This window comes from Polypterus senegalus, chromosome 2 (genome assembly GCF_016835505.1).
Source record: "Polypterus senegalus isolate Bchr_013 chromosome 2, ASM1683550v1, whole genome shotgun sequence".
NCBI lineage: Eukaryota > Metazoa > Chordata > Cladistia > Polypteriformes > Polypteridae > Polypterus > Polypterus senegalus.
The window spans coordinates 89,532,379-89,558,120 of record NC_053155.1 but is presented as its reverse complement, the minus strand read 5'-3'; the positions used below and the strand labels follow the sequence as shown (position 1 = coordinate 89,558,120).

The following is a 25,742-nucleotide window of genomic DNA, read 5'->3' as shown; positions in this document are numbered from 1 at the left end:
TTATGATTCTAATTTTTGTTTTTGTCTTTATTAGGTAATACAGGAAATACATTCAAAATTGATCCTGTATTGGGTATCATTTCAGTTGCCAAGGAGCTTGATGTGTCCTCCATTGGCCATTACGTCATCACAGTTAAAGTCAGTGATCATGGATCTCCACCATTAGGAGCCACAACCATGGTCCGGATCTCTGTAACTATCTCTGATAATTCCCACCCTAAATTTCCCCATAAAGAATACCAAGCAGAAGTGAATGAAAATGTGTCGGTTGGTACTTCTGTTGCAACAATAACAGCACTGAGCCAATCTACTCTGATTTATGAGATCAAAGCTGGTAATACTGAAAGGGCTTTTAAAATTAATCAGTATGCAGGAGTGATAACTACACAAAGAAATCTTGATTTTGAACATATTTCTTCATATGCTTTAGTTGTTCAAGGAACAAACATGGCAGGCATGTCTTCAAATGTAACTGTTAACATCCAGGTACTTGATGAAAACGATAACCCTCCTGTCTTCCAGCAATCCAAGTATACTGGAATTATAAGTGAGGCTGTACCCATCAATAGTGTTGTCATGAGCACCAATGATCTTCCACTTCTGATAAAAGCCACAGATGCAGACCAAAATCAGAATGCACTTCTTGTTTACGAGATTGTTGAAGATACAGCCAGAATGTTTTTCTCAGTGGACTCAAGCACAGGATCTGTGAGAACTATTGCCAGTTTAGATGCAGAAACAATCGCAAGCTTTCACTTCAATGTACATGTTAGAGATAGTGGGAGGCCACAGCTGACAGCAGAAAATCCAGCCGAAGTAATCATAGAGGTGACTGACACAAATGACTCTCCTCCAAAGTTTTCTCAGGAGGTGTATGAAACTGTTCTGTTACTTCCAACATACACAGGAGTTGAGGTGTTGCAGGTTTCTGCTACTGATCCAGATGTTCGAGTTCCAACTCAGTTGGCATACTCCCTATTTGAAACAGATACCAATATTTTTTTAATGGAGCCAAAGAGTGGAGTTCTTACAGTAAGAAATAATAGCTTTACAAAGGATCGGTATCAGCTGCATGTCAAGGTTTCTGATGGCAAGTTTTTCAGCACTGCAATAGTGAACATTTTAGTTAAGGAAACAATTGAAAGTGGCCTCTACTTTACTCATAGCATGTACTCTACATCAATCCCAGAAAACAATGCTAATATAACAAAAGTTGCAGTTGTAAATGCTATAGGAAACCGCTTGAATGAACCCCTCAAGTACAGTATTTTGAATTCAGGTAACAAATTTAAAATTAAACCTACCTCAGGAGTGATTCAGACCACTGGAATTCCATTTGATCGTGAAGAACAGGAAATCTATGAGCTGTTGGTTGAAGCAAGTCGTGAGCATGACCATCTGCGTGTTGCTAGGGTGGTCATTAAAGTTCAGGTTGAAGACATCAATGATAATGTTCCAGTTTTTGTAGGACTTCCTTACTATGCTGCCGTTCAGGTAGATGCTGAACCTGGGGCTCCAATCTATCGAGTCACAGCATTTGATCAAGATAAAGGCATTAATGGGGAAGTATCCTACTTCCTCAAGAATGACCACAAGCACTTTGAAATAAATAGGCACACTGGTGATGTCACCTTGAAAGAAGCATTTGAATCTGACCTGTCAAATATTGATTATCATGTCACTGTAATTGCAAAGGATAGCGGGAGCCCATCACTCTCTGCCTCTGTTGAACTCCCAATCACAGTGGTGAACAAAGCCATGCCAGTTTTTGATAAGCCTTTCTATGCAACATCTGTTAATGAAGATATTGAAGCACATACTCCCATTTTGAGCATCAATGCCACCAGTCCTGAAGGTCAGAACATTATATATACTATTGTGGAGGGTGATCCTTATAACCAGTTTAACATTGATTTTGACACAGGTGTTTTAAGTGTTATTAGTCAGATAGATTATGAGGTCACCCCCAGCTTTAGGCTCACTGTAAAGGCAACTGACTCGCTTACTGGGGCCAGAGCTGAGGTGACTGTTGACATTACTGTGCAAGATATTAATGATAACCCACCGGTTTTTGAAAAATCTATGTACAAAGCCACCTTGCAAGAAACATCCATGATTGGGACTCCTGTTGTTCAAGTTTTGGCCACAGATAAGGACTCCGGTAACAACCGACTGATATATTATCAGATTGTTCCAGATTCATACAACAGTACAGAGTACTTTCATATTGACAGCAGTAGTGGGCTTGTGCTGACAGCAAGGAGTTTAGACCATGAACTGATACAGCGATATGATCTTCTTATCAGAGCCACAGATAATGGATTCCCATCTTTAAGTAGTGATGTGTTAGTCACCGTTTATGTCAGCGATATGAATGATAATCCTCCCATCTTTAATCAGTTGCTGTATGAGTCCTTTGTAAGTGAACTTGCTCCCAAAGGCCATTTTGTCACCTGTGTGCAAGCATCAGATGCAGATAGCTCAGATGCTGAAAACCTGGAATACAGTATCCTGTCTGGAAATGACCGTATGTACTTTGTTATGGAGAGGAAATCAGGTGTCATCACTTTATCCAATAACAGAAAGCAGAGGATGGATCCCATTTACAGCCTGAATGTCTCCGTGTCTGATGGTGTGTTCACAAGCACAGCACAAGTACACATCACTGTTCTAGGAGCAAATCTTTATACCCCTATGTTTTCTCAAAGTGTTTATGTGGCAGAAGTTCGAGAAAATGCAGCTGTAGGATCCAAAGTCATTCAAGTTAAAGCTACTGATGCAGATTCAGGATCTTTTGGTGAAGTTACCTACTCTTTTGTCAATGACATTGGGAAAAATCAATTTTCAATTGATAACACTGGTCAAGTCACCACGCAGGAAAAACTTGACAGAGAAAATCCTTTGGATGGAGGTATTATTACAATAATGGCTGCTGATGGGGGTGGGAGAGCATCCTTTTGCACCATTAGGATAATTCTGATTGATGAGAATGACAATGCTCCTCAGTTTCGCGCTTTAGAGTACAGATCAAGCCTGAAAGCAGATGTAGGAAAAGGTTTTCTTGTTACCCAAGTGCAAGCCTTTGACCCAGATGATGGAGCCAATGCACGGATAACCTACTCCTTGTATAGTGAGGCACATGTTCCTGTTGCAGATATTTTGGAAATTGATCCAGACAATGGATGGATGGTCACCAAAGGAAGTTTCAATCATCTCAAAAATTCAATCCTCTCTTTCTTTGTGAAAGCAGTAGATGGTGGTATTCCAATGAAACATTCTCTTATTCCTGTTTATATCCATGTTTTACCTCCAGAGAGTACCATTCCTTCATTCACTCAACCTCAATATTCCTTTACCATCCCTGAAGACACTCCAATAGGTGCCATTATTGGCTCTGTCTACCTAACGCCAGGACCCCAAGTAATCTTTAGCACCATAAATGGTATTTTGAGTGAAAATAATCATCAAGATGTGTTTGTCATTGAAAAAGATACTGGGACTCTAAAGTTGGACAAAGCTATTGACCATGAAGTCACTGAGGTGTTTCATTTTAAAGTGTCAGCCACATTAAAACAAGGTCGAATAGATGCAATATCTATTGTCGATGTGGAAATTAAAATCTTAGATTTAAATGATAACAAACCTATGTTTGATGCAAATCCTTATGAAGCAATTTCAATGGAAGGAATATCCCCTGGAACGAGAATAATTCAGGTCAGAGCTCTGGACCCAGACTGGGGTGCAAATGGACAAGTTACATACAGCCTGGCACCTCTTGATTCATCTGTATCAAACCTTGCAGATAGCTTTACTATTGATAGCAATACTGGATGGATCAGCACCTTGAAAGACCTTGATCATGAGCAGCATCCTTCTTACACCTTTGCTGTGGTAGCCTCAGACCTTGGGGAGACCATTTCACTTTCTTCCACAGCAACTATCTCAGTAGCCATAACAGATATGAATGACAATGCGCCAAATTTTTCTTATGATGTTTATAAAGGCATGGTGAAGGAAAGTGACCCTCCAGGGGAAGTGGTAGCTGTTTTAAAAACACAAGATGATGACACCTCTGATATAAACCGCCAAGTCAGCTTCCATATAACAGGTAAGAATGCTGGAAGGAATGTTTATACTGTTCTTCATTTGCATAGTATTGTTCCCATTTTAGTGAAGTATGTTTGGAGTATAATATGCATTTTGCAAATCATTGTAAGTGATAGACTGTTCATGGACCCAGAACATTAGAAAACTATATAAGATATAGAGGAGCTATGGGGAAATGATACAGATATAGAGGTTATTAGTATTATGAGATAAAGACTTTGTAGTTCAGTGTGGGCATAAAACTTCATTAAGGATGTGTTTTGTCTCTTCTCCTGTGAATAAATGGCTTCATCAGACTGTGATATATGGAGCACACTGCAATGCAGTTAGAATAAGAATTTAGTGGTTCTAAATGTGAATTCATGATTCCCCACTGGAAAAGAATGGCTTGTTTCCTTTAGGTAACCACAGGTGGAAGAATGTAAGTGCACCACTGTCTTTTTCATGAGTTAGGGACGAGGTGATCATAAGATTAACCAAGGAATCACCACAGTGGCCACATTTTTGTAAGTGTTTAACTGTCATGTGAATTTGGTTTTAATGGAATTACCTCATCCAAATTGAAATTATTTTGATATGTAACTTACTCCATGTAGTTTGTAGTGATGGCCAAGCAAAATTTTTTAATTTCATGTTTGGTTGTAAAACAGAGGTAACAAAGTTTCTGGTATAACAGGGGTCTATGGTGGCCAACCACAAGCAATATCAAATAGTCTATGAAAAAAATTTCACTTTTCTCATTTTGTATGCTCCATGTGCCAGTTCGCCCAATAGTATGTTCACAATGAGACAGACAGATAACAATGTCCCAAATACATGTATTTTTACTAAACATTGTTAAATAAACCATGTTTTCCACATGAGCCACTTGTAATTTTGTATAGACTTGTAGATATTGTTTGCTTTTGTCTGCCATTGTTCACCATAGATCATAATTATATCAGAAATTGTGTAATCTCTGTTCTCAGTCCTCAGATGAAGCTTTTAATTTAACAGTCTGTCCATGTGCTTTCATCATATATTGCTATGAGCTCTGTATAGTAATGGAAAGAATGTGGTCACAAGTACAAGCAACTAAAATTAGGTTTCTTTACAACTTTTGCTGAAGTTACTCTTCATAATATGGTGAGTATTTCAGCAATGCAGAAAGACCTCACAGGAGAACTGTTGCTCCTTCAGACTGAGAGGAGACAGTTGAAGTGGTTTGGGCTTATGCTTAGAATGCCCTCTTGGTATGTCGCATGTAAGGTTTACAAGACACAGCTCACTAGAAGAAAACCCAAAGGCAGACCTAGAAAGTATTGAAGATGAGTTAGGAGGGTCTGGGAATCCCCCAGGTGTTGTTAAGGATAGAGTGGCCTGGTCAGTACAGCTCAGTATATTGTTGTCCCTTACACTAATCAAGATAAGCAGAGTGAAGATGATGATGATAAAGTATCATGTTTCAGTCAACATAAACTGGACTGAAGGGTGAAAGGGTCAGATGTGATCTGTCTCTGTTAATAACCATTTAGTGAAAAAAGTGATGTCCTTGATACTAAAGTCCACTGAGAACTAATGGTGCTGCTAAGCAAGACAACAAAAGCAGGATACACATATTCAAATTCAGGCTACAAAAAGAACATAGCAATGCTAAAAAAAAGTCCAGAGAAGTGCGACTAGACTGATTCCAGGGCTAAAGGGGATGAATTATGAAGAAAGATTAAAAGAGCTGAGCCTTTTTAGTATAAGCAAAAAAGATTAAAAGGTGACATGATTGAAGTGTTTAAAATTATAAAGGGAATTAATACAATAGATGAAGACTGTTATTTTAAAATTAGCTCATCAAGATCACGGGGACACAGTTGGAAACTTGTTAAGGGTAAATTTCGTACAAAAGTTAGGAAGTTTTTCTTTACATGGAGATCCGTAGACACTTGGAATAAGCTATCAAGTAGCATGGTAGACAGTAGGACTTTAGGAATTTTCAAAACTGGACTTGATTTTTTCTTTTAGAAGAATTTAGTGGATAGGACTGGTGAGCTTTGTTGGGCTGAATGGCCTGTTCTCGTCTAGAATGTTCTAATGTTCTAATAGTCAGGTGTACAGAGCCATTCAATATTTATTATTTAAGAAAAGATATTTTTTCATTAACTGTAACAACATGATGCTCATGGCAGTGAGAAAAACATTTATTTTATGTAGTCTTGTTTTATAGTTCCATAGTCCACAATTAGGCAATTCAGGTTCAGCAAGTAGATGATATCTCTTTGTAGTAAACACACTCCTCAAGGCACTTTACAAATGCAGAGCTATAGATAAATTGTCTACATAAAACGTTTATAGAGTTTGAGCAAAAACAGGTAAATGGATTTACTTAGGAAGGAATCACTAGTGGCGGGTGATCTTCCAAACTAGGAGCCTATGGTCCAATGTATTGAACAAATGTTACTCTATACAAGTACTGCATATACAGTATAACATGTTTTCTGTGATCTGTGAAAATTGTAAAATATGACACAGAAAATAAAATGCAATATAATCTGTCATGGGCACATTTAATTTTTTACCTTGTAACATTTTACTAAACTGTGTACCAGGCAGATAAAAGGAGAGCAGCTGCTAAATTATTCTGATATTTAAAAGTTTGATCTAAACTGCATCATATTATTAAATGTATTTGTACTTTAAGATTTGTAAGATGCCCACCTTCTAGTGACCTTTATGGTAGGCTCAAAGATGTGTTTGTTTAACCTTTATCTTTCATGTAAATATGCATTAAAATGTCATTGTGTAGGGTTTTGTTGTTCTACTGCTTATAGTTTACTTTTGCCTTTCTTGAGTGAAAAAGATAAAAAGAGTCAACAATATTAAAAAACTAGTTTATTTATTTATTTATATTCAAATATTTACTAATATATGGTAGATCCCAGCTTTTCATTTTTGTAAACCAAACTAAGTGTTTTGGTGTGCGCTGTCAATAAAATATGAAAATGATTTGTCATTCTGCCTTGCCTCTTGACAAAGGAAAGTTGGATATTTCTTTAAATCTCCATTATTATGCTCTTGTTGCACATGTAGAATGGCAGCGGATATGCTGTAGATTTCCTATAAGATGATCAAATGCATTAGTGAGCTGGGGTTTTCACATCTAACACTATATTAGGTATCCAGTACAAGCTTCCTGGGTTTCAGTGGGAATTGTAATTCTGTTTATTTCACTGCACTCAGTTCTTCAGTCATAATAAGCAGACTACCATTCCTTAAATACATATATAAAACTAAATAACTGAGCAGAGTGGTATGGTGTGTCTCACATAGTAATATGTTCATGACCAGTCGAGTGTAAAAAATGAGAAAAGACAACACGGAATGAACAAAAAAGAAAGGATTGGGGGTAAAAAGAATTGCACCATATGGAAAATATGCCCTGTGGAAAGTATGACATCCTGTTAGATCATGGTACATTAACCCAGAAAGTCACACTACCAGACCTTCTGCCATGGCTTGATAACAGCAAGCATCTTGTTTTCAGATGTCCTAAGGTTGTAAAAGCATTTTGTGTTCCAGTGGTCAGAGTCATGACATTTTATTTTACTTTATTTTATTTTCACATACAATGGTGTACTAGGGTGTTGTACCGTGTTAGCCATTATGGATGTAGTGAGAAGTCAAGCAAAATAACACCTTTTATTGGCTAACTAATAAGATTACAAAAGGCAAGCTTTCGAGGCAAGTCAAGCCCCTTCTTCAGGCAAGATGTAAACTCCAATGTTAGACAGTGAAAGATGTCACTTCGCTTGACTTCTCACTTCATACAATGGTGAATATAAATAAATTGCTTGAACATCATTTTGTGTCATATCTTGGCTGTCATTCAGGTAAGACTTTATAGCCCTGTTTTTGGAATTTTAGGTCACACTGAAAGAGTAATGCAAATCACTTTTACAATTTATTATAAATAAGCAAGTGCCTAACTCAAAATTGTATACATTTTTAGAATTTATATAACACTGATTGGACTTTCAGTACAGGCTGTATTTAATAATAGTACTCTGATTTTTATGTATAAATAGTGCAAACTGTTATTGGTATTAAATGTCATGCTATAAACAAGATAAGCGTGCAGTAATCCTGTAATGTCTCTTTAATGTCTCTGAACCTCAACAAAACCAATGTGGCCTCATTCCTAATCCTGGCTGAGATTACTGTAGTTACAAGAAGTATTAATATAGGTGTAAGTGTGACCAGATGAATTTCTGGAAATAATGAAAAACTTTGTGTTCATCATCATGAGTTCAGTGACTAGATAGATGGATAGATAGATAGATAGATAGATAGATAGATAGATAGATAGATAGATAGATAGATGAATAGACAGATGGATGGGTGAATGACAGGCTACAGACAGGTAGGACACTGCTGATTTATTACTTACTTACAGATAAACTGTATTTTTTAGTGTAAATAAAGAGCAAACTAAACATATTAAATGTGTATCACTTTTCTCCAAATCAACCACAAAAACTGCATTTCTGGCTGGCCAGGTTATATTATTTATTTCATGCAATTGACTAAGGTGAAAGGTCATTGTTACATCACAGTTCAGAGTATTCGGGTAGCTTTGTTTTATCCAGATTGTCAAGTCGAAGCTCCAAGTTCTTAGGGCATTCGTCTGGAATGTATGACTAGGAAACTCGGATTTACCTTCTGTCCAAGAGCACATGAAGACAGTATAAGGCTGCACAAAAATGTTCCTACAAAAATCTCAACAAATCTGAAAAGATTCAGTTTCTCTGCAAAAACAGAATACCACCAGTTTTCTATCTTCTCCCACTCCGTGAGCAACTGGTCTTGAAAGGAAAAAGCCTGTTACCTCTAGAATTGTAAAGGAATTTCACAGCAAGGCCTATTCAGATTTATTACACATTTCTTAAAAAATTAGTTTAATTCCACATTCCATATTTTGAAATTGTAGCAGTCTTTTTTAATGAAGCAGTCTCATTTGCCTTACATACATTAGCTATTCTCTAAATGACCATCACACCCAAAACTGGGATTGGCGTTCAAAAACTGCATACGTTAGGCTGACCTGCTGTTTATGATCCACAGCTGAGAGCATATAAAATACATGCAGAGGTTTTATTCTGCTTATTTTATTCAAGTTTTACCTAACGTAGATGTATTTGAAAGTTCTTACTATTGGATTTATTATGGAGAACTGACAAGTCATTTGACAACACAAGAAAAAGTCACAGCCATCAGAGATTTTTCTCTTTTATATATATGACAGTTATCACCTAATCTTAGTTAATTTTGCTTCATCAGATATTACATTTACAGTTTTATGAAGAGCTGTTGCTAAAGATCTTAGCTTGAGTACTAGTGTAGTTTGTGATCTCGGGTTAAAAGGAAAGTTACAGCAAGAACATAAAGTGTTTATGTTTTGACAGAGTTAGAAATGAAGTGGCTTTGTCCTCAGTTACAAGGTGTCAAAGCATTTGATCATTGTACTGTACTGTGCTCAATGAGAAGCTACAGTTTATTGAATTTTCTTGATAGAAAAGTGCAAAATTAATTAATTAGGGCATCCTCAGGGCAGGAGATCTGCTCAACCAAGTTACTCGAAAAAGTTAATTAAGCACTTTGGAACAGGAAAAAGCTTCTAGTATTGCATGCTAATGGCCACTTGAAAAAATGCTGCCTGCTTTTGGATCTGTGTCTTCTAGAGGCATTAGCTGAGATGTTACTAATGACATGAAAAGCAATAAATGAGGAGGGTAAGAGTGGGAGATCTGAAGTGCCAGGGGATTAGCCTGGTGGGGCACACATGCAGATTTGTAATATGATTGGTTAAATTGAAACACAATAATGCATGAAAAATAAATGCTGCTTTAAAACATTTCTTTTAAACCACCACGGCTTCAAAAGACAACCTTGCTCAGCGCTGTAGTTTTCCGTTGCCCATCATTTGCATTTCTGCACGCGACACAATAAAGAAACCGAAAGCTTCAAATAAATAAAATAATAGCAATTGAGTCTCACTGCTGGTAGACTTAACACAGCAGGAAACTTTTAGACAGGAAGAATGGCAGATGAGAGAGAAAGTAGCTGCTGCTCAAGTAATCCTCTGTGGATTTAAAATTGAAACAACCATTTTGCGGCTGTTAGCTGCTCTGGGGCAAGCCTTGAAAAGAAATGTGTTTAATTAACAGAGATAGCTGCTTTAATATAAACCTGCTATTTGCCACCAGCTGATTTAATTTAGACAACATTATTGTTTTCCTATGCTGGTACATAGTGAAAAGGCAGCCACTGGTCATGGGAACCACTAAATCTTTTTAGGGAACTCCACCGGACTGCAGATCAGCACAGTAACATACATGCCAGGCTATTTCATATAACAGCATGAAGAGCTAAATAAAATGCATGCCTTTGGGTCTGAATCACTGTCCTTTTTCTTTGCTGTCATGTGGTTCTTCCCATTGTTTGCCTGGCACTCTTCTTTAGTCTTTTTAAGTGGCCAGTGTATTAATATTTCCAATGAATCCTCAGAGGTATTATTAATATGCGCCAGGGTGGCTTGCATTTCTGCCTCACTGTTAAATGTCAGTGCAAAAACTGTATCTTAAATGTGACAAACGAATGTCACGGATTCAGCAAAGCAGAGTCTACTTTGTTTTTCAGTCTAGTTGAGTTACCATAGCAAGATGCAAGAGGCACTCTTTGGGGAGATTTTTTAACAGTGTTTTGCACCAGACTTAACTGAAAGTTAGTATTTATTTGTATTATTCTTTGAATTAATATGGGCTGGCATCTGATCTAGTATATACAGTAGTTGTAATAATTTGTAAGCAGTGATTTATTTGGTCCTTATAACTGTTTCCATTGCACTTGAAGTTACACATTTCAATAGTGTTAATCTTTAAGCATACTGGTTAAATACTCAGTTGTAAAATGAAAATTTTCTTTAATTTCATTTTTAAATCATATTGTAAAAACATTCTCAGGCTATGTGGACTTAAAAAGCTCCTAGTTACATAATTGATGTATTGAGGTTATTAGTACTCCTGATTTTAATTCAAAGGTGACTTTTGAAAGTAAAGTTGTAGACTGTTCTCTTTGGAAGTATTTTAGAATTGCCTGACACCTTGTAATGGTATATACTTTAATGTGAGTACCCCAACATGAGCACATGTGTTGTGTTGTGTTCCTGTTGCAGCACCCCTTGGCGGTTCCCACAGATCCCAACAGGGCTGCACCAAACTCCAACTCTAATAAAGCTCTATGGGAGTCTGAGGCACCGCTGCAACCCAGTGGGGCTGCCATCTAGTGTTCCAGGGGAGGTAATGCTCCAGCCACACTTGCTGCCCTGGTCCTCCCAGCATGGAGGAGTCCTGGCCTGGCCAGGCATGTTACACTCCCCCTCCCTCAGCTGAGCCTTGTGGGGGGCGAAGTGCCCCATCCCATGAGGGTGTATTTCTCCAGGAAGGGAGGTCAACACTTTTGGGACCACGGCTCCTCCCTGCAACAACTTAACACTAGAATTACCAAACCCTACAAAAAAACTCATAAACCCAGCCCACCTTAAATCCGCTCGCACCTCTCCGTCAGCGTCTTTTGTTTTGTAAATGTGTCAATAAGTGTAAGCAGCCTACTTTCTCATCCTCCCACCACTGCAGAAGTGGCAAAAATCGCTCTCCCAGCTCAAGCTTTGTTTATCTGTTAGTGAGGTACCAGGAGGTGTATAGTGTAAATATATCATTATTTGAAACACATGCATTTCATGTGTGTTCCGTGTCTACAAAGATCTATGTAAGTATAGCATGACAGAAATGTTGAACACATACATAAACGACAAACTTTTGTCATGTTTTAGTACTAATGACAAAATTTCGACATGAAGTGTTTAATGTGTGAAGACTGAAGTCCAAATATCAAATAAGCACTTTCACAAAAAGTACAAGAATAACAAAACAAGTGCACTCTTATTCAAGACTACAGCCGAAGAGAAATCGGGTTAGTTTTCGTCATTGTTATGACTGCTTTGGTAGTACAGCGGTAAGAGCCACTGACTCATAATCAAAAGGTCAAGGGTTCGAGCCTTGCTGCATCACAAAATAAATGTTTTGAGTAGTGAGCTGCTCTTATTGTTACTATTATACAATAAAACATAAATTTGATTTGAGTCTGTAACAGCCGGTGTAAATGTATGGTGCTTGTAAAGGTTAGCATTTTTTTTTCTTAGTCAGTTTTATTCTCTCAGTCACATTCACGCTACCCCCGATCTGACACTGTTAGTTTTCAAATAAAGACTTGCTGTAACAGAGGTGAACTCAGATGAGGATGAGGGTTCTACATCGGAGAAAGAGAACAAAAGCCCACCCCTCCCCACAAGAAATGTCCACTCACATATAAGAACAACGCAGCTGCACCAGGTGTAAAGGTGAAAGATGGCACAGTTTGGATGCAACAAGAGGTCAGGCATCATCCTGCTAGTCAGTCTTACCCACACCTGTCCTTCAAAGTAAAAGCACGGCTTACATAGCTCACCAAGGTAAAGTCCAGTTTGTGATTACGTTTTGTGATGGTCTTTATATTAAAATATTTATATGTTACTTACATAAAAGCCAGATCAAATGTTATTTACCTTGATTTATTTACATATCGTCCTACAGCGTAAAGTCACAACTAGACTGCAGAGCTTCCTCTGTTTGATCGACATGGGCATGCTCACAAAGTACATGTGTACTGAAGTGACTTTAGCTGCAGGTGGAAGCTCCACGCAACTGTTGTTACGGTTCTGCCTTTGTTCAAAAACGGTTTCATAAGCTTTATGACCTTAGTCTCGGAAAGACTTTCTCCCGTGGGGCGACTGGGATCTTTTCCTGAATAAGATCAAACACAGTTGCGTAGGGTGCAACAGGAGCTTTCCCACAAATATAGCACAGTTCTAAAGCACAGCACAAAACAATACTCTTCCTTATTTCTTTTCTGTTATTTCTCCTCCACTTATCTTTTGAAGTTTTGTCTTCCTCCTCCCAACTTTGGCTCCTTGAGTAGTGGCTGCTGGCTCCTTTTACACTGCACCCAGAAGTGCTCCAGGTGCTTAATGACCTAGTTTACGGCAGCACTTCTGGGTGTGGCAGAAGAACTGCCGAAAAGGGCTCAGCAGATCCTGCTGCCTCACAACGCTGGCGGCACCCACTGATCCCAACAGGGCTGCACCAAACTTCAACTTCCATAAAGCCCTGCAGGACTCCGAGGCACCACTGCAACCCAGGGGAGCTGCACTAGCGTGCCGGGAGAGGTAATGCTCTGGCCACAATTGCTCCCCCAGTCCTCCCAGCGTGGAGGCGTCCTGGCTGGCACGCTACAGTGTACAGGCAGTCCCCGGGTTACGTACGAGATAGGGACTGTAGGTTTGTACTTAAGTTGAATTTGTATGTAAGTCGGAACAGGTACATAAATTTAATAAATGCTATTGTTGACCATCTGTAACCAAGTGCTCTGCCAATGAATGATGGAGTTTCACCTCTCTCTGACCTGTTTATTATTTCTACTTTATTTTCAATGGTGGTGGTTTTTCTCTTCTTTACTGTATCACCAGCACTTGCATCAGATTTGTGTTTCAGAGACATTGTTGAAGTCTTCTGCACAGCACTGTACACACTATCACAGCAGGAAGGCACCAGTCGTCAACACGTCTGATGTACTGACAACTTCCTTCTATGTACGTAACAGTACAAGCAGGCTTGCTATTGAGAATGAATTGGGGCATCGACGGGCGGTTCATCACCAGCCCATCTCACAGTCACCTCCACTACAGTATGCTGCCTGCAGCGTTCCCCCACCGAGAACGAACATGGTGTGGCCAAAGGCGGTTAGTGTATTGCCCTCATTCAATAGGCAGCCATCCGATGCACACTACAATGCTACCTCCCGCCGCCTCGTTCACCCTCAATGGCCTCCGTTCAGCCACAACCAGGTCGCCTACCAAGAATGAACGGGACAGCCGCTTGCTGCTGGGAGCTGCCCAAGGGACACTACACTGCGAGAGCAGCGAAATCGCCCCCTCCAGCCTCCATCCAGCCACCGCTTGCAGCGTCCCAGGCCGAAGATGACGGCCTGTTCATAAGTCGTAGGTTGAATGTTCTTGACCTGGGGACTACCTGTATATATATTTACATTTCTATATGTATATATTGAAAAAGTTTTTAAAGGTGCAGGCATTTTTTTCATGTAGTTTTAGGTCACTACCTTTTTTCCATAGGCTCCTAGAACCACTGACGATATTTTGCATATCACTTTGTTTCAGCTCTGTTTGTGGAACCCACACTAATAGGGACACATTCAACAAGGTTCTAGCTACTGATTAGTTTCAGCCATTGTTGTCATGGAAACAAGTGCACTGCAAAACACTGTTACTCTAAGGCACCATTTTGTTTGGTTAATTAACAGCTAAATTGCCCCAGGATCTCATCAACATACCTTTTAAAAGCTGTCAGGTTTTTCTACACCAACTGCATGACTTTATAGTTATTTCCAGATTCCCTTGACTCCTTTTCAAGACCATCTTCATACAAAATTAAGGTAAGAGGAGGACATTCATTCATTATGCACAACCGTAGTGGGACAATGTTGGAGTTGCTCATTAACCTAACTTTCACATCTTTGAGATGTGGGAAGAAGACCAGAGTACCTAGAGAAAAGCTTACACTGATATATGCAAATTATACAAAAACAGCGACAGAACTCAGAGTTAACTCAGCTTTCTTGTGATACTTGGGAAGAAAGCACAGTAAATCAGATATTTCGACCTAATATTTTTGGCATGGTTAACACTTCTGCCTCACAGTTCTAGGAAGTTTGGTTCAATTTTCAGTCATTGTTTGTGGATTATGTATATTTACATTTTCTTTATGTGGTTTAATTGAGTTTTTTGCAATCTCAGTAATAGTGTGTTAGATTAATCTCCATATCTACTGTGATATTGGAGCATTGTACTGACTAGGGTTGGTTTCTGTTTTGCACACAGTAACAAGTTCGATGGGCGGGTAGATGGATGGACAGATAAATGAATGCATATATAGATAGATATATTATTGGTTAATTTGATTAATAACACCACAGTGGGACAAACGGAAGTAATGAGCTACTCTGAAGTATAAAAAGTGGTGTGGTCATAAAATGGAGGCTTAGGAATTAACTTCAGGTGCAGCTGACAACTACTAAATGGTGGTCCAAGCAATTACTACAGTAGGCAGCAAAAAGTGTTCCCCAAGCTAGTCAGAAGCAACATTTATTTATTTCAGAAGAGCTAAGAGTTGGAGTTTTTGACAGTGATAGTAAGGAATTAAAATGTAAAGCTTTAAAAGAGGAGATATTACTTAAAATTCTTTGTCATGGTAGTGTGTTAAAGACTCATTGCTGTGTTAACAAATGAAAGTCATTACTTTCGCGTTTTTAAGGCTTATCATATGTCTGGTTAAATGCCAAGTTTTTGAATGGAAAGTTGCAGGAAAACCAAACTGCATCCTACAATTGAGAAATGACTTACCAGCAAAATGTTCCTTGTCATTAAGATCCTAAAAATAACATTGCAAGTAGACGGTAGTTAAAATTACATGTATGTCACTGTATCTTTTATTGAAATTATCAAAACAAATTGGTTAGAGCAGTGATCGCTCACATCTGTGTGTAGCTTATTCATTAGTTCAGTAATTACACAGTGGGCCCTAAGCTAGCTTATTAATTGTATGGGAGAGAAAGACTGTGGTTTATCTATCCTGCTCAAGCTCAGTCTCACATTTTTCATCATCCTTATGGCTAGCACACTTGTTCAGATACCACTGTTTCTGTGTAATTATCATAATAAATGTCATAATAAATTCACTATGGTATATGGTCATCAAGTCATGATAAGTTGGGAGATGAAAGTCACTAAACACAAAGTGTTTCCTCTACCTTTGAATACATTCAATATCAAACTAAGAATGAGAATACTCTCTTTTCCTGTGAATTTGAGAGACAGATCAGCGTAAATTTATTCTTCTTTTGTCATCCACGTCTAAAGGAAACATAATATATCAAGCTGGTTTATAAAACCTGCAGGAAACCATGCAACAGCAGTAGTCACTTAAAATGCTATATAAACCTGTTGCATATAAATGAAGGTTCTCCACCTTAATAATTCTGGGTGGAGTGGTGGCTCTGAGGATAGGGATTTGCACTGGCAATCGGAAGGTTGCCGGTTTGAATCCCTTAAACACAACTCTGTTGGACACCCTTAAGGCCCTGAACCTGCAATTGCTCCTTCCTGGGTATGATGTTAATCTGCATCTAGCCCTGCATGTAGGGAAACCTCGGGGTTGGTGGCAGAATTGGCACTCCAGGCACCATGAAAAACCTTACACTGGTTCCATTCCATCTGAAGTAGTGTGGTGCTGAGGTGTCACCCGTTGCATGGCTGCACTCGAGTCCTAATTGGGATCCTGAGTTGGTTTGTCTTGTGGCAATGCGATGTATCAGTGTGTGCTTCTAACCTCTCTCTCACCTTAATAAAAGAATATACCGGTATGTCTGTGACACATCACAAACATTAGCACTGCTTTTACAAATCCCATACTAGGTAGCATATAGCAGAGACACACACATTGCACAGTGCACTACAAATGTTAATGCTGAGGTCTACAGTGACTACTTAGATTTCAGCCCGTCTTAGACAGGCAGCATAGCTAAACCATATATAACTTTCTTAATCCAATTTACAGTTGTGGGCAGCCAAAGCTTATATAAAAGCTATAACTCTCTTTATATTATGTTTGTGATTGAACAGGAGAGCACCCACATGGCATCTGTCTATACCTGTTTATAATTCCAAGAAGTCCAGCGATATCAAAAATGGTTTTCTTTATTTTCTAAGCACATAAAAGAGAGACGAACAAAGAGTGTGCCAAGTAAACAGAAAAAACTGAACCTCTTCTAAGGTGTTCTTTTGCTTGTCATTCAGTAAGCGCAGATCCTTCACTTTGCACAAACACATAAAACTCTCCCTCCCATCTCCATTCTCTTTACCTCTCTGCTGTATTCAAGACTCATTGTTGCACTGGCAGGGAGGAGACTTTAAACCCCATTAAATCTAGTGCATTAAAGCTGTAGGGCTAAGGAGTCGTATCACAATATTTATCCCTTTTGCATTCTTCAGGATTAATCTCAAAGAGAAAATTTATTTTGCCTTCTACTTGTATTGGGCAGATGGATCCCAACTGTCCCAGGTGACATATCTTTACAGCCACTTTCCAGCCTGTAGAATTTTCAGTGGTCTCACAACAGCAAATCATTGACTCGCTCCTTCAGTAAGTGTCTTTTTAGAAATTGCCACACTTTGCCTTATGTCTAATGCAGTTCTTCCCAGGATGCTATGATCACTTTTTCTTTGTAATATTTCCTAGGAATAACACATTAAAAGTAGTTTGCGATTGCTCATAGTTTTATCTGAATCTTAGATAATGCAATAGTTAGACCATTATACCATTGTTGTTGATCACAAGTAGCATACACCTATGCATCTCTGGATAAGTTCTCCGTAGAAACTTACCAAGGCAAATAGTGGCATCATCTATTTATCTATCTATCTATCTACTGTATAATAAAACAAGAATGATGTCATTGTAAGACATTCAAATATTTTAGCTTTGAATGGATAAACATCATATTTAAATTTTTGGGATAAAATAAAAACCCTAACTTCTGTAAATGCATACAGCACCATAAAAAAGGTTTGGAATGCCTATATAAATTTACAGTAAAATAAAGCAGTAAATCACAACAGTTGAGTGCAACGAGCTCCTTCTGCTATTGTACGTTGTCTGTAGCATCAAAGCATTTGAATTGGTTAGTAATAAATCTGCTTGGGGAAATAGGACTTTTTATTTATTTTTTATTTAATATGTCACACTCATTTCAGCTTTCAGTAATTTTATTTTCTTTCTGACTTTGACTCCTATCCATTTTCTTTACAATGATCTTCTCTCTCATCATGGGTTTTTCTTTCATTGTTGATTTGTTGCCTGAAAATTTCCAGCCCTGGCAGTACACAGGGATAGGCTCAATTGTAATTCAGACTTTAGACTATCTTGACACTGTAGATTGTTTCATGACTAGAACTAGTATATTAATGAATATTACTGAAATGGCAAGTTTTCTCATTGTTAAAATACAATAGATGGCTGTTGCTTATCCACCCATTCTTTATTAAACACACTTTAATCAAGTTTAGTGTGGCAGAAATTAAATGTGTTCTCAGTAGCATTGGCAGGACACAATCACACCCAAGTTAATGGTGACATTTTATCGTAGCCAAACATGGGTTTGAGAAGTGGAAGGAGACTTGTGTACCCAGTGGAAACCCCACACAGAGACCGGAGAAATGTACAAACTCCACACAGACAATGACTCGGCCAGGTGCTTAACCAAGCATATATAAGAAAGCAACACAGTGAATAAGTTGTCTGCAGGCTTTTACTGTGTTATTTCCTTTATTTGCAGAAGTGTCATTGTTTAACCATTCCTTAAAAATAATTTATAAAATTTTGCTGCATTTCTCTGGAAACCCTTTTAGTTAATGTATAGCTATACCTGAGCTTAGTCCACTGCTTCCCAGGAGAAAAAGGAAGCTTACCTATTTATTTCTGTATTATGCTCCTGAGCCGATTCTTTGCCCAGCAGTTTAATGATCTGGAAAAGTAATATTGCTGGGTTCAGTGTCAGTATTATGGGTAATCAAGGGCTTTTCCGCTTTGTCTCACTGTTGCTTTTTCATTCCCAGTAGCATTCAGTGAGATAAATTTTGTCTTAATTGCTGCGCTTATCTCTGAACTGCCTGCTCAATGACCACATTTAAGACTGTGGAAGGTTGATTGGTCTCTTTTTGGTTGTGTCAGATTTCAATAAAGGACAAACACACCCAAAAAGACACATTGAAAAAGAAAGTAAATTGAAAAAGAACAAAGACAAAATTACAATTACAACTGCCTAATGGAAACTGTGAAAAATTCTAAATATGATAATCAAGATCTAACAAAACAGACTTGGCAATAAATAAATTGTTCTCCCTAAGGAAGCAAATCTAAGAAGCATATGCTTTCAAGTCTCAGTGTAGTCTGCTAAATTGATAATTTATGATGTGAAAGGTGACCACAGCACCCAATTTTGCCAGCACCCTGCATTGCTGTGTTTTACTTAACCTAAATTGCTGAATAATTGCACTTAATTATTAATCCATTGTTTGTTTTCACTGAAGCTGGAATTTGCTAAACATTAAAAATTCAAACAGCTTCCATTTGCCAAAGTGTTGTCAATAGTGAAAAGGGAAGCCACTGGAAAGGATGTCTGTCTACGATGAAGCTCATGCTCATGTGCACACACTGGATTATTATACAGTCTGCAGGCATCTCATCAAAAGGACATTAGCTACTCCTACAGCAGGCCATCTAACTTCTTACAATATTTGGGAAACTAACTACTAATGTACACACAGCTTGATTAAGCATTATTTTATTGCTGCATACCTGGGTGAGAAATGAGTATTATATCTCAGAATTTGTAATATTAATTGCATGATATGGCCATTAAGCAGATATGTTATAAAATACAACGAATTCCCTTACCACAGCACAACCTTGTTTAGCTGCTAAAAGTTGATTGTCCCAATTATTGTGCATAAACCACAGCTAATTTCTGATTGTGGACTTTACACTTTATTATTTTGATTTTAACTGCTTTTGACATTCTGAAGTGTTTATGACTGTAATTTAGTTCAAAGTTTCAATTTACATGAATGTACCCTGTGATGAAGTTGAACCCCATCTAGGGTTGACTCCTATCTTGTGCCAAATGCTGTTAAAAAAGGTTCAGGCCTCTATGGATAAATGGACCCAACTAGAGTGAGTAAGTGTGTGTGCAAGGGGGTGCCCTGGCATGGATGGCCTTGTGCCCACTGCTGCTGGATAAAGCTTGGCTCGCTACCACCTTGTAATGGAGAAGGGAGGGTTTGAAAAATTCCTAGAATAACAAGCTGTGATTAAATTTATGTATAGAAATCAATGTTAAACATATACACTCTAATAGCTGTATTACGACCTTCTAAAGTACAGTATTATAGTGTACAGTACAAAGCCAGCAAAAAGCTATTTAGCAACAGCAAAGCCAATATTAAAGTTTTATTCACAGCAAGATCATAACTGTGATGGCACTTTGACTTGGGTGTTGTATCAAAAATTGTTAGTTCTTCATTTATCATTTATGCTGTTTATTCCTTGACTGTGAAAATTATTCCTTCAATTGTATGGTATTTTTCCCTTACATTTTCTAGTTTTTTTTCCATTTAGCTTCTAATGTCATTGAATGTTACAAGCAGTAACTGTCCTGCCTTTCCTGACATATAAGCTTCTGCTGTTGTTCAGAAGATTTACTAAGTCACAGCTCAGGTTTAGTAAAAAATGGAGTCTTGAGACATATAAGTTCTTTAATTTCTGCCAAATCATGTGTTATGTGCCAATCTACCAACTGTGAAAGAGTATTAGTGACTGCCATTTGGGATTATAGTTTAAGAACAGAATCCAGCATATTCTGTAGCATTAATTTTAGACCACTGCAGCTCTTTAAGCATTTGCACACTTGATCAGAGACCTTTCCATGACAGGTTATTTGGGGCAAGCTTTCTTAGATAGGTAGTGTTGGTAGCTGTTGGGTGAGCAGTGAATTAATGAAATATTTTATGGTATTGTACATTACGTCTAGTATACCCAATGGTCTCCAGATTTCAAGCATTCTGACCTATGCTATTTGAAAGCTTTGCTTTGGTCATCAGCACTAAGTACTAAGGGCAGACTGGACTTAATTTGCAGCCTTTTCATTTCAAGAAAATTAATGTGTTCCTCCATCCATTTTCTAACCCGCTGAATCCGAATAGGGTCACGGGGGTCTGCTGGAGCCAATCCCAGCCAACACAGGGCAGGAACCAATCCTGGGCAGGGTGCCAACCCACCGCAGGACACACACAAACACACCCACACACCAAGCCCAATTTAGAATCGCCAATCCACCTAACCTGCATGTCTTTGGATTGTGGGCTTTGAAACCCACGGTCAGAACATGCACTAAGTACTAAGGACCCGGAAGAACCCGGTCTCCTAACTGCGCAGCAGCTTTACCATTTCACCGAAAACTAATGTGTTCCTTGTTTTACTTAATGATTTATGCTGTTTCTCAGCTTCTGCGCATTAAGATTAATAGACCTCATGTCTTTTGGCCTTGTGGTATTTTCTTAAAGTTTGGAAACTAGGCTATACGGAGATAATGTGCAAGTATCCATCCATTAATTTTCTTTCTTTCTTAATGCAATGTACTGAGTAGGGCTGTGACTCATCCCATCAGCATCAGGTATCAAACAACTCAGGGCAAGTCGCCCATATAGTACATCTTATGGCACAATCACTGACATAACTACACACTGCTATACCTGGGTCAGTTTACAGCCATCAGTCAATGTAAACTGCATAACTTAGGAATATGAAAGGAAAACTGGAGTACCAATAAAACATTCCTAAGATAACAATATTCTGTTTTTAACACAAGATTCAACTCAATCCCATGATTCATTTCATAGGATATAACAGCAATTATGTCTAGAAAATAAGGGGTAGTAATCAAATGTCATAATTTTCTAGAGCAAAATTTCAGGACATCATATCCAAAAGTACAAGGAGTATAACAATTCAGGTATATGCCTTTGTGTTTCCTGATCCAGAATCTATAAGATGGTACCCCTTTGAACTGACTACATCATTGATGTGTTGCCTCACTTTTAGCCTACTGTATATTTGGTCTAGTGTTGTTGTTTTTTTGTTTTTTTTTTGAGCTGTAGTATGGCAACACTGCCCTATTTTATTTAATATTTGTCATCCCCTAAGCAAAAGTGTACTGCTGTGATTGAAGCACAAGCAACAGAAAAGAAAAAGAGATAAGAGATAACTTATGAGTTTCATTTGGGATGTGGCTGTGCAACATACAAAATGCAAGAAGTGGGAAATGGTGAATATGTGTACAGAATCAGCCAGTAAGTTTCCCAGTGATACAGATCTCAACAAGTCATAAGTGAGTCAGTTCTCTAAACTGCTTGTCACAAATTGTACATACACAAAAAAGACAGAATGTTATCATGATCATTCCCATTTTTCCATCCATAAAAGTTTTATCACAAAGAGTTTTGTCTGTTTAAAGTAGAGTGTTCTTTGATTTTTCATTTTCTTTCTCCAACCATATAGTGATGTTGGACAGTCTGGGAGAGGTTCTTTTTGAGACTAGTAATAAGTGAGATGAACCTTGTTACTCAATAAAATTGAACACATCAGTAATGGAAGTGAGTCAATGACCTAGATCTTTTCACTTAACTGAAGCAAATGACTCAGGTCAATTTATCAATATGCAGCACCAACAGAAGTCAAACTAAACTTGTACTGTGCTTGCAGTGGGGCTCAAGTGACATGTAGCAAGATATGAATGTACAGTCAAAAGCCAGAAAAGATTTATTACTCAAATTATGTCTTTTGCTCAGATGACTAAGGTGTTTTTGTTTCTTCACCAGAGGAGAACAAACCACCAGTATCCTACTTTGGATCCATCAATTCTCATCATCCATCAATTTTCTTAGGTGGCTTTAACCAATACAGGTTAATGGAGGCTGTTTTGAGGTAGATGGGTGTTAAATGGGAAACAGTCATGACATGACATTAATCCATAACAAAGCACAAACCCACTCACAAAAATCCTATTTAGATGTGCCAGCCACCTTTTCTTAACATACTTTAGGAGACCATGTACAGAAAAACCAACCACCGAGAGGGAAAGAGAATGCAATCTCCTTACAGATAGCGGTCAGGTCAAGATTCGAACTTAGATTCCTTTAGCTGTGTTCAGTAATGCTAATCATAGTGCCATCAAACCACCCATCTAAATACAGAAGATACGACACTTTATTTGATAAAGCTAGAGATTATGTCCATGTGCAGCCTTAAGTTGGATTAAGTATATGAGTATATATTGTGGCTTAGTCCATTTCTAATGTGATGTAGCAATTGTATTTCAAAAAGTATACTTGTTAAATTAGATTTTCTTTTAATATTATTTGTAATTTAATTGAAATGTTACGTTAAATGTTGAAGTGAAATACTTTTACGTGGAATTTTTAGGATAGCCTCCTTTTATTTTACTTTGGAATATAAAAAGTATCTATCTATCTATCTATCTATCTATCTATCTATCTATCTATCTATCTATCTATCTATCTATCTATCTATCTATCTAAAATCATAAGACTTTGACTTCATGTATGGCTTGGACTGGTCAGAAGTTGGGTCAGGCCAGATTAAACTTGTATACCCAGACAGACTGATGATATAGTGCAACCCCATCTATTTATTGTATCTGACCTTTTTATTAATTGAAGACTACACATCCGCTTGAAAATATTTTTCAAAATAATGGTTAAATGATAGGTTTGGGGGCGGCAAGGTGGTGCAGTGGGTAGCGCTGCTGTCTCACAGTTAGGAGACCTGGGTTCGCTTCCCAGGTCCTCCCTGCATAGAGCTTGCATGCTCTCCCTGCATCTGCGTGGGTTCCTCCGGGTACTCTGGCTTCCTCCTATAGTCCAAAGACATGCAGGTTAGGTGCATTGGCGATTCTAAGTTGTCCCTGGTGTGTGAGCGTGTGTGTGCACCCTGTGGTGGGCTGGCGCCCAAAGGGGTTTGTTTCCTACCTTGCGCCCTGTGTTGGCTGGGATTGGCTCCAGCACACCCCCGTGACCCTGGATAATGGATGATAGGTTTGGTATTTTTCAAGTCAAACTTAAAGTATTTCTTCATAAACATTGCATATATGCATTTGTCATGTGAAATTGTGTTCTAAAGTTAGGTGTTTTCAACACATTTTTAAAATATTTAGTTGGTCCTGAGATTTTATAGTGGTAGCAATGGAGTACACAGCACAACCAGAAAATAAAAGCTTATAAAAACTAAAATACTGAAACTAATGCTCATTTAAAAACTAAATAAAAACTTACCCAATACGCCAATTTTTTCAGCCAAGAAAGTTATCAAGCATTGACCTGTGCCTTGAGATTACATACAGATTGTAAAATATCTTATTCATGTCATTTTCAAAAATAAAACACCAATATTATAAGATTCAGCCATTTTAAAAGAAGACCAGCTGTGTGTGCTACTTCATTACTTGTCTTCCTCTGTAACAACATTTCTCCCCCAGAAGTGTGGGTGTGGTTTCCTCGCAAAAGACCAAATCACACTAAATGTTTCCTGCCGTGTGCTTGGTTAGGCTACTTCTGTATTTATGTGAGAACTCCTCCTACAAAGTCACTACTGGTACACAAACAATAGAAAATGCACCTTTACCTCAAGAAAAAAATTACCAGGAATGCTAAATAAATTGTTGTTTCCAGATTTTTTTTTTGTTGTCATAAACATGCATCGAAAACAAAAAAGGTATGTTTTTTATGTCAAAACATTTACTGCTTCAAAGGAAACTTATTCAGTAAGTTTTTAGTCTTTTATTTTCTTGTGGTGCTCCATGCTTCTTGGTGTCTATCATACAGTGCCAAGATATTTTTTAAAAATCTTAAAAAACTTTAGAACAGAATTTCACATGGCAAATGCATATACTCTATACCATGATTGTGAAGAAATCAACTTGATTTGAAAATTACCAAACCAAACCTATAAAACTATTTCTTAAATGTTGACATACAGCCAAAGCATGTACTGGAAGCTTTCCAGTTTTTCAAAAAATAATAGTAATGTTTGGATCAGCAATTTGTTTACAGCACCAGAGAAACATATAGTTATAATATTTAAATGCTCTTGCACACTCTTTGGAAATGTTAAGTTGCAAAGCATTTGTGAAGCTTACATACTGAAATGAATATCAAATACAGTAGAATACTGTGTTTTTATTAGTGGAGTTAAAGACAGTTGTTAGAATAAAATACACAATTTTAAAAAGGCTGTAAATCATAGATATCACAGAGTATACAAGTTATTTTATGGCCTCAGCAAAAAGTCAGTGGCTCCTACATAGATATGACATCGGAGAAATTTGATAACTAAATCAAAATACTTCTTTCAGGGGGAAATCCAAAAGGAAAGTTTGCTCTGGGGCTGGTTCAGAATGAATGGAAGGTCTATGTGAAGAGACCATTGGACCGAGAAGATCAAGATCTGTACCTGCTGAACATCACTGCGACAGATGGATTGTTTGTCACAAGGACAATGATTGAAGTTACTGTTACTGATGCTAATGATAACAGCCCCGTCTGTGACCAGGTAAGTTTGGTTGCCTTTCAGGATTTAAATATACTGTACAGTATTTATATTTGCCTGATACCTTTATTCAAGAAGTCTTGCAACATCTACGATACAATTAGTTACATTTCTTTTAGGTTTTCCAAATGGAGCACAGGTAGGTCACGTGACTTGCTCAGGGTCAGTAGCAGGATTTGAACCCACAACGGCAGAGTTTGAAGTCCAAAGCCTTAACCATTGCACCTGCATTTCTTTAAGCCACCCAGTGATGATGACAGT

General features: G+C 38.0%; 1 protein-coding gene across 4 annotated transcripts in view; it reads left to right on the top strand.

The window, feature by feature from the left end:
• The window catches only part of fat3a (FAT atypical cadherin 3a), a 534,981-nt gene that overhangs the window by 419,046 nt on the left and 90,193 nt on the right, over nt 1-25,742 (top strand). For all 4 annotated transcript variants that reach the window (XM_039744151.1, XM_039744150.1, XM_039744149.1 and 1 more), the window contains 2 exons: nt 35-4,108; nt 25,288-25,484. In XM_039744151.1, the coding sequence (XP_039600085.1) occupies nt 35-4,108; nt 25,288-25,484 (4,271 nt within the window). The remainder of the gene's footprint in view (nt 1-34; nt 4,109-25,287; nt 25,485-25,742) is intronic.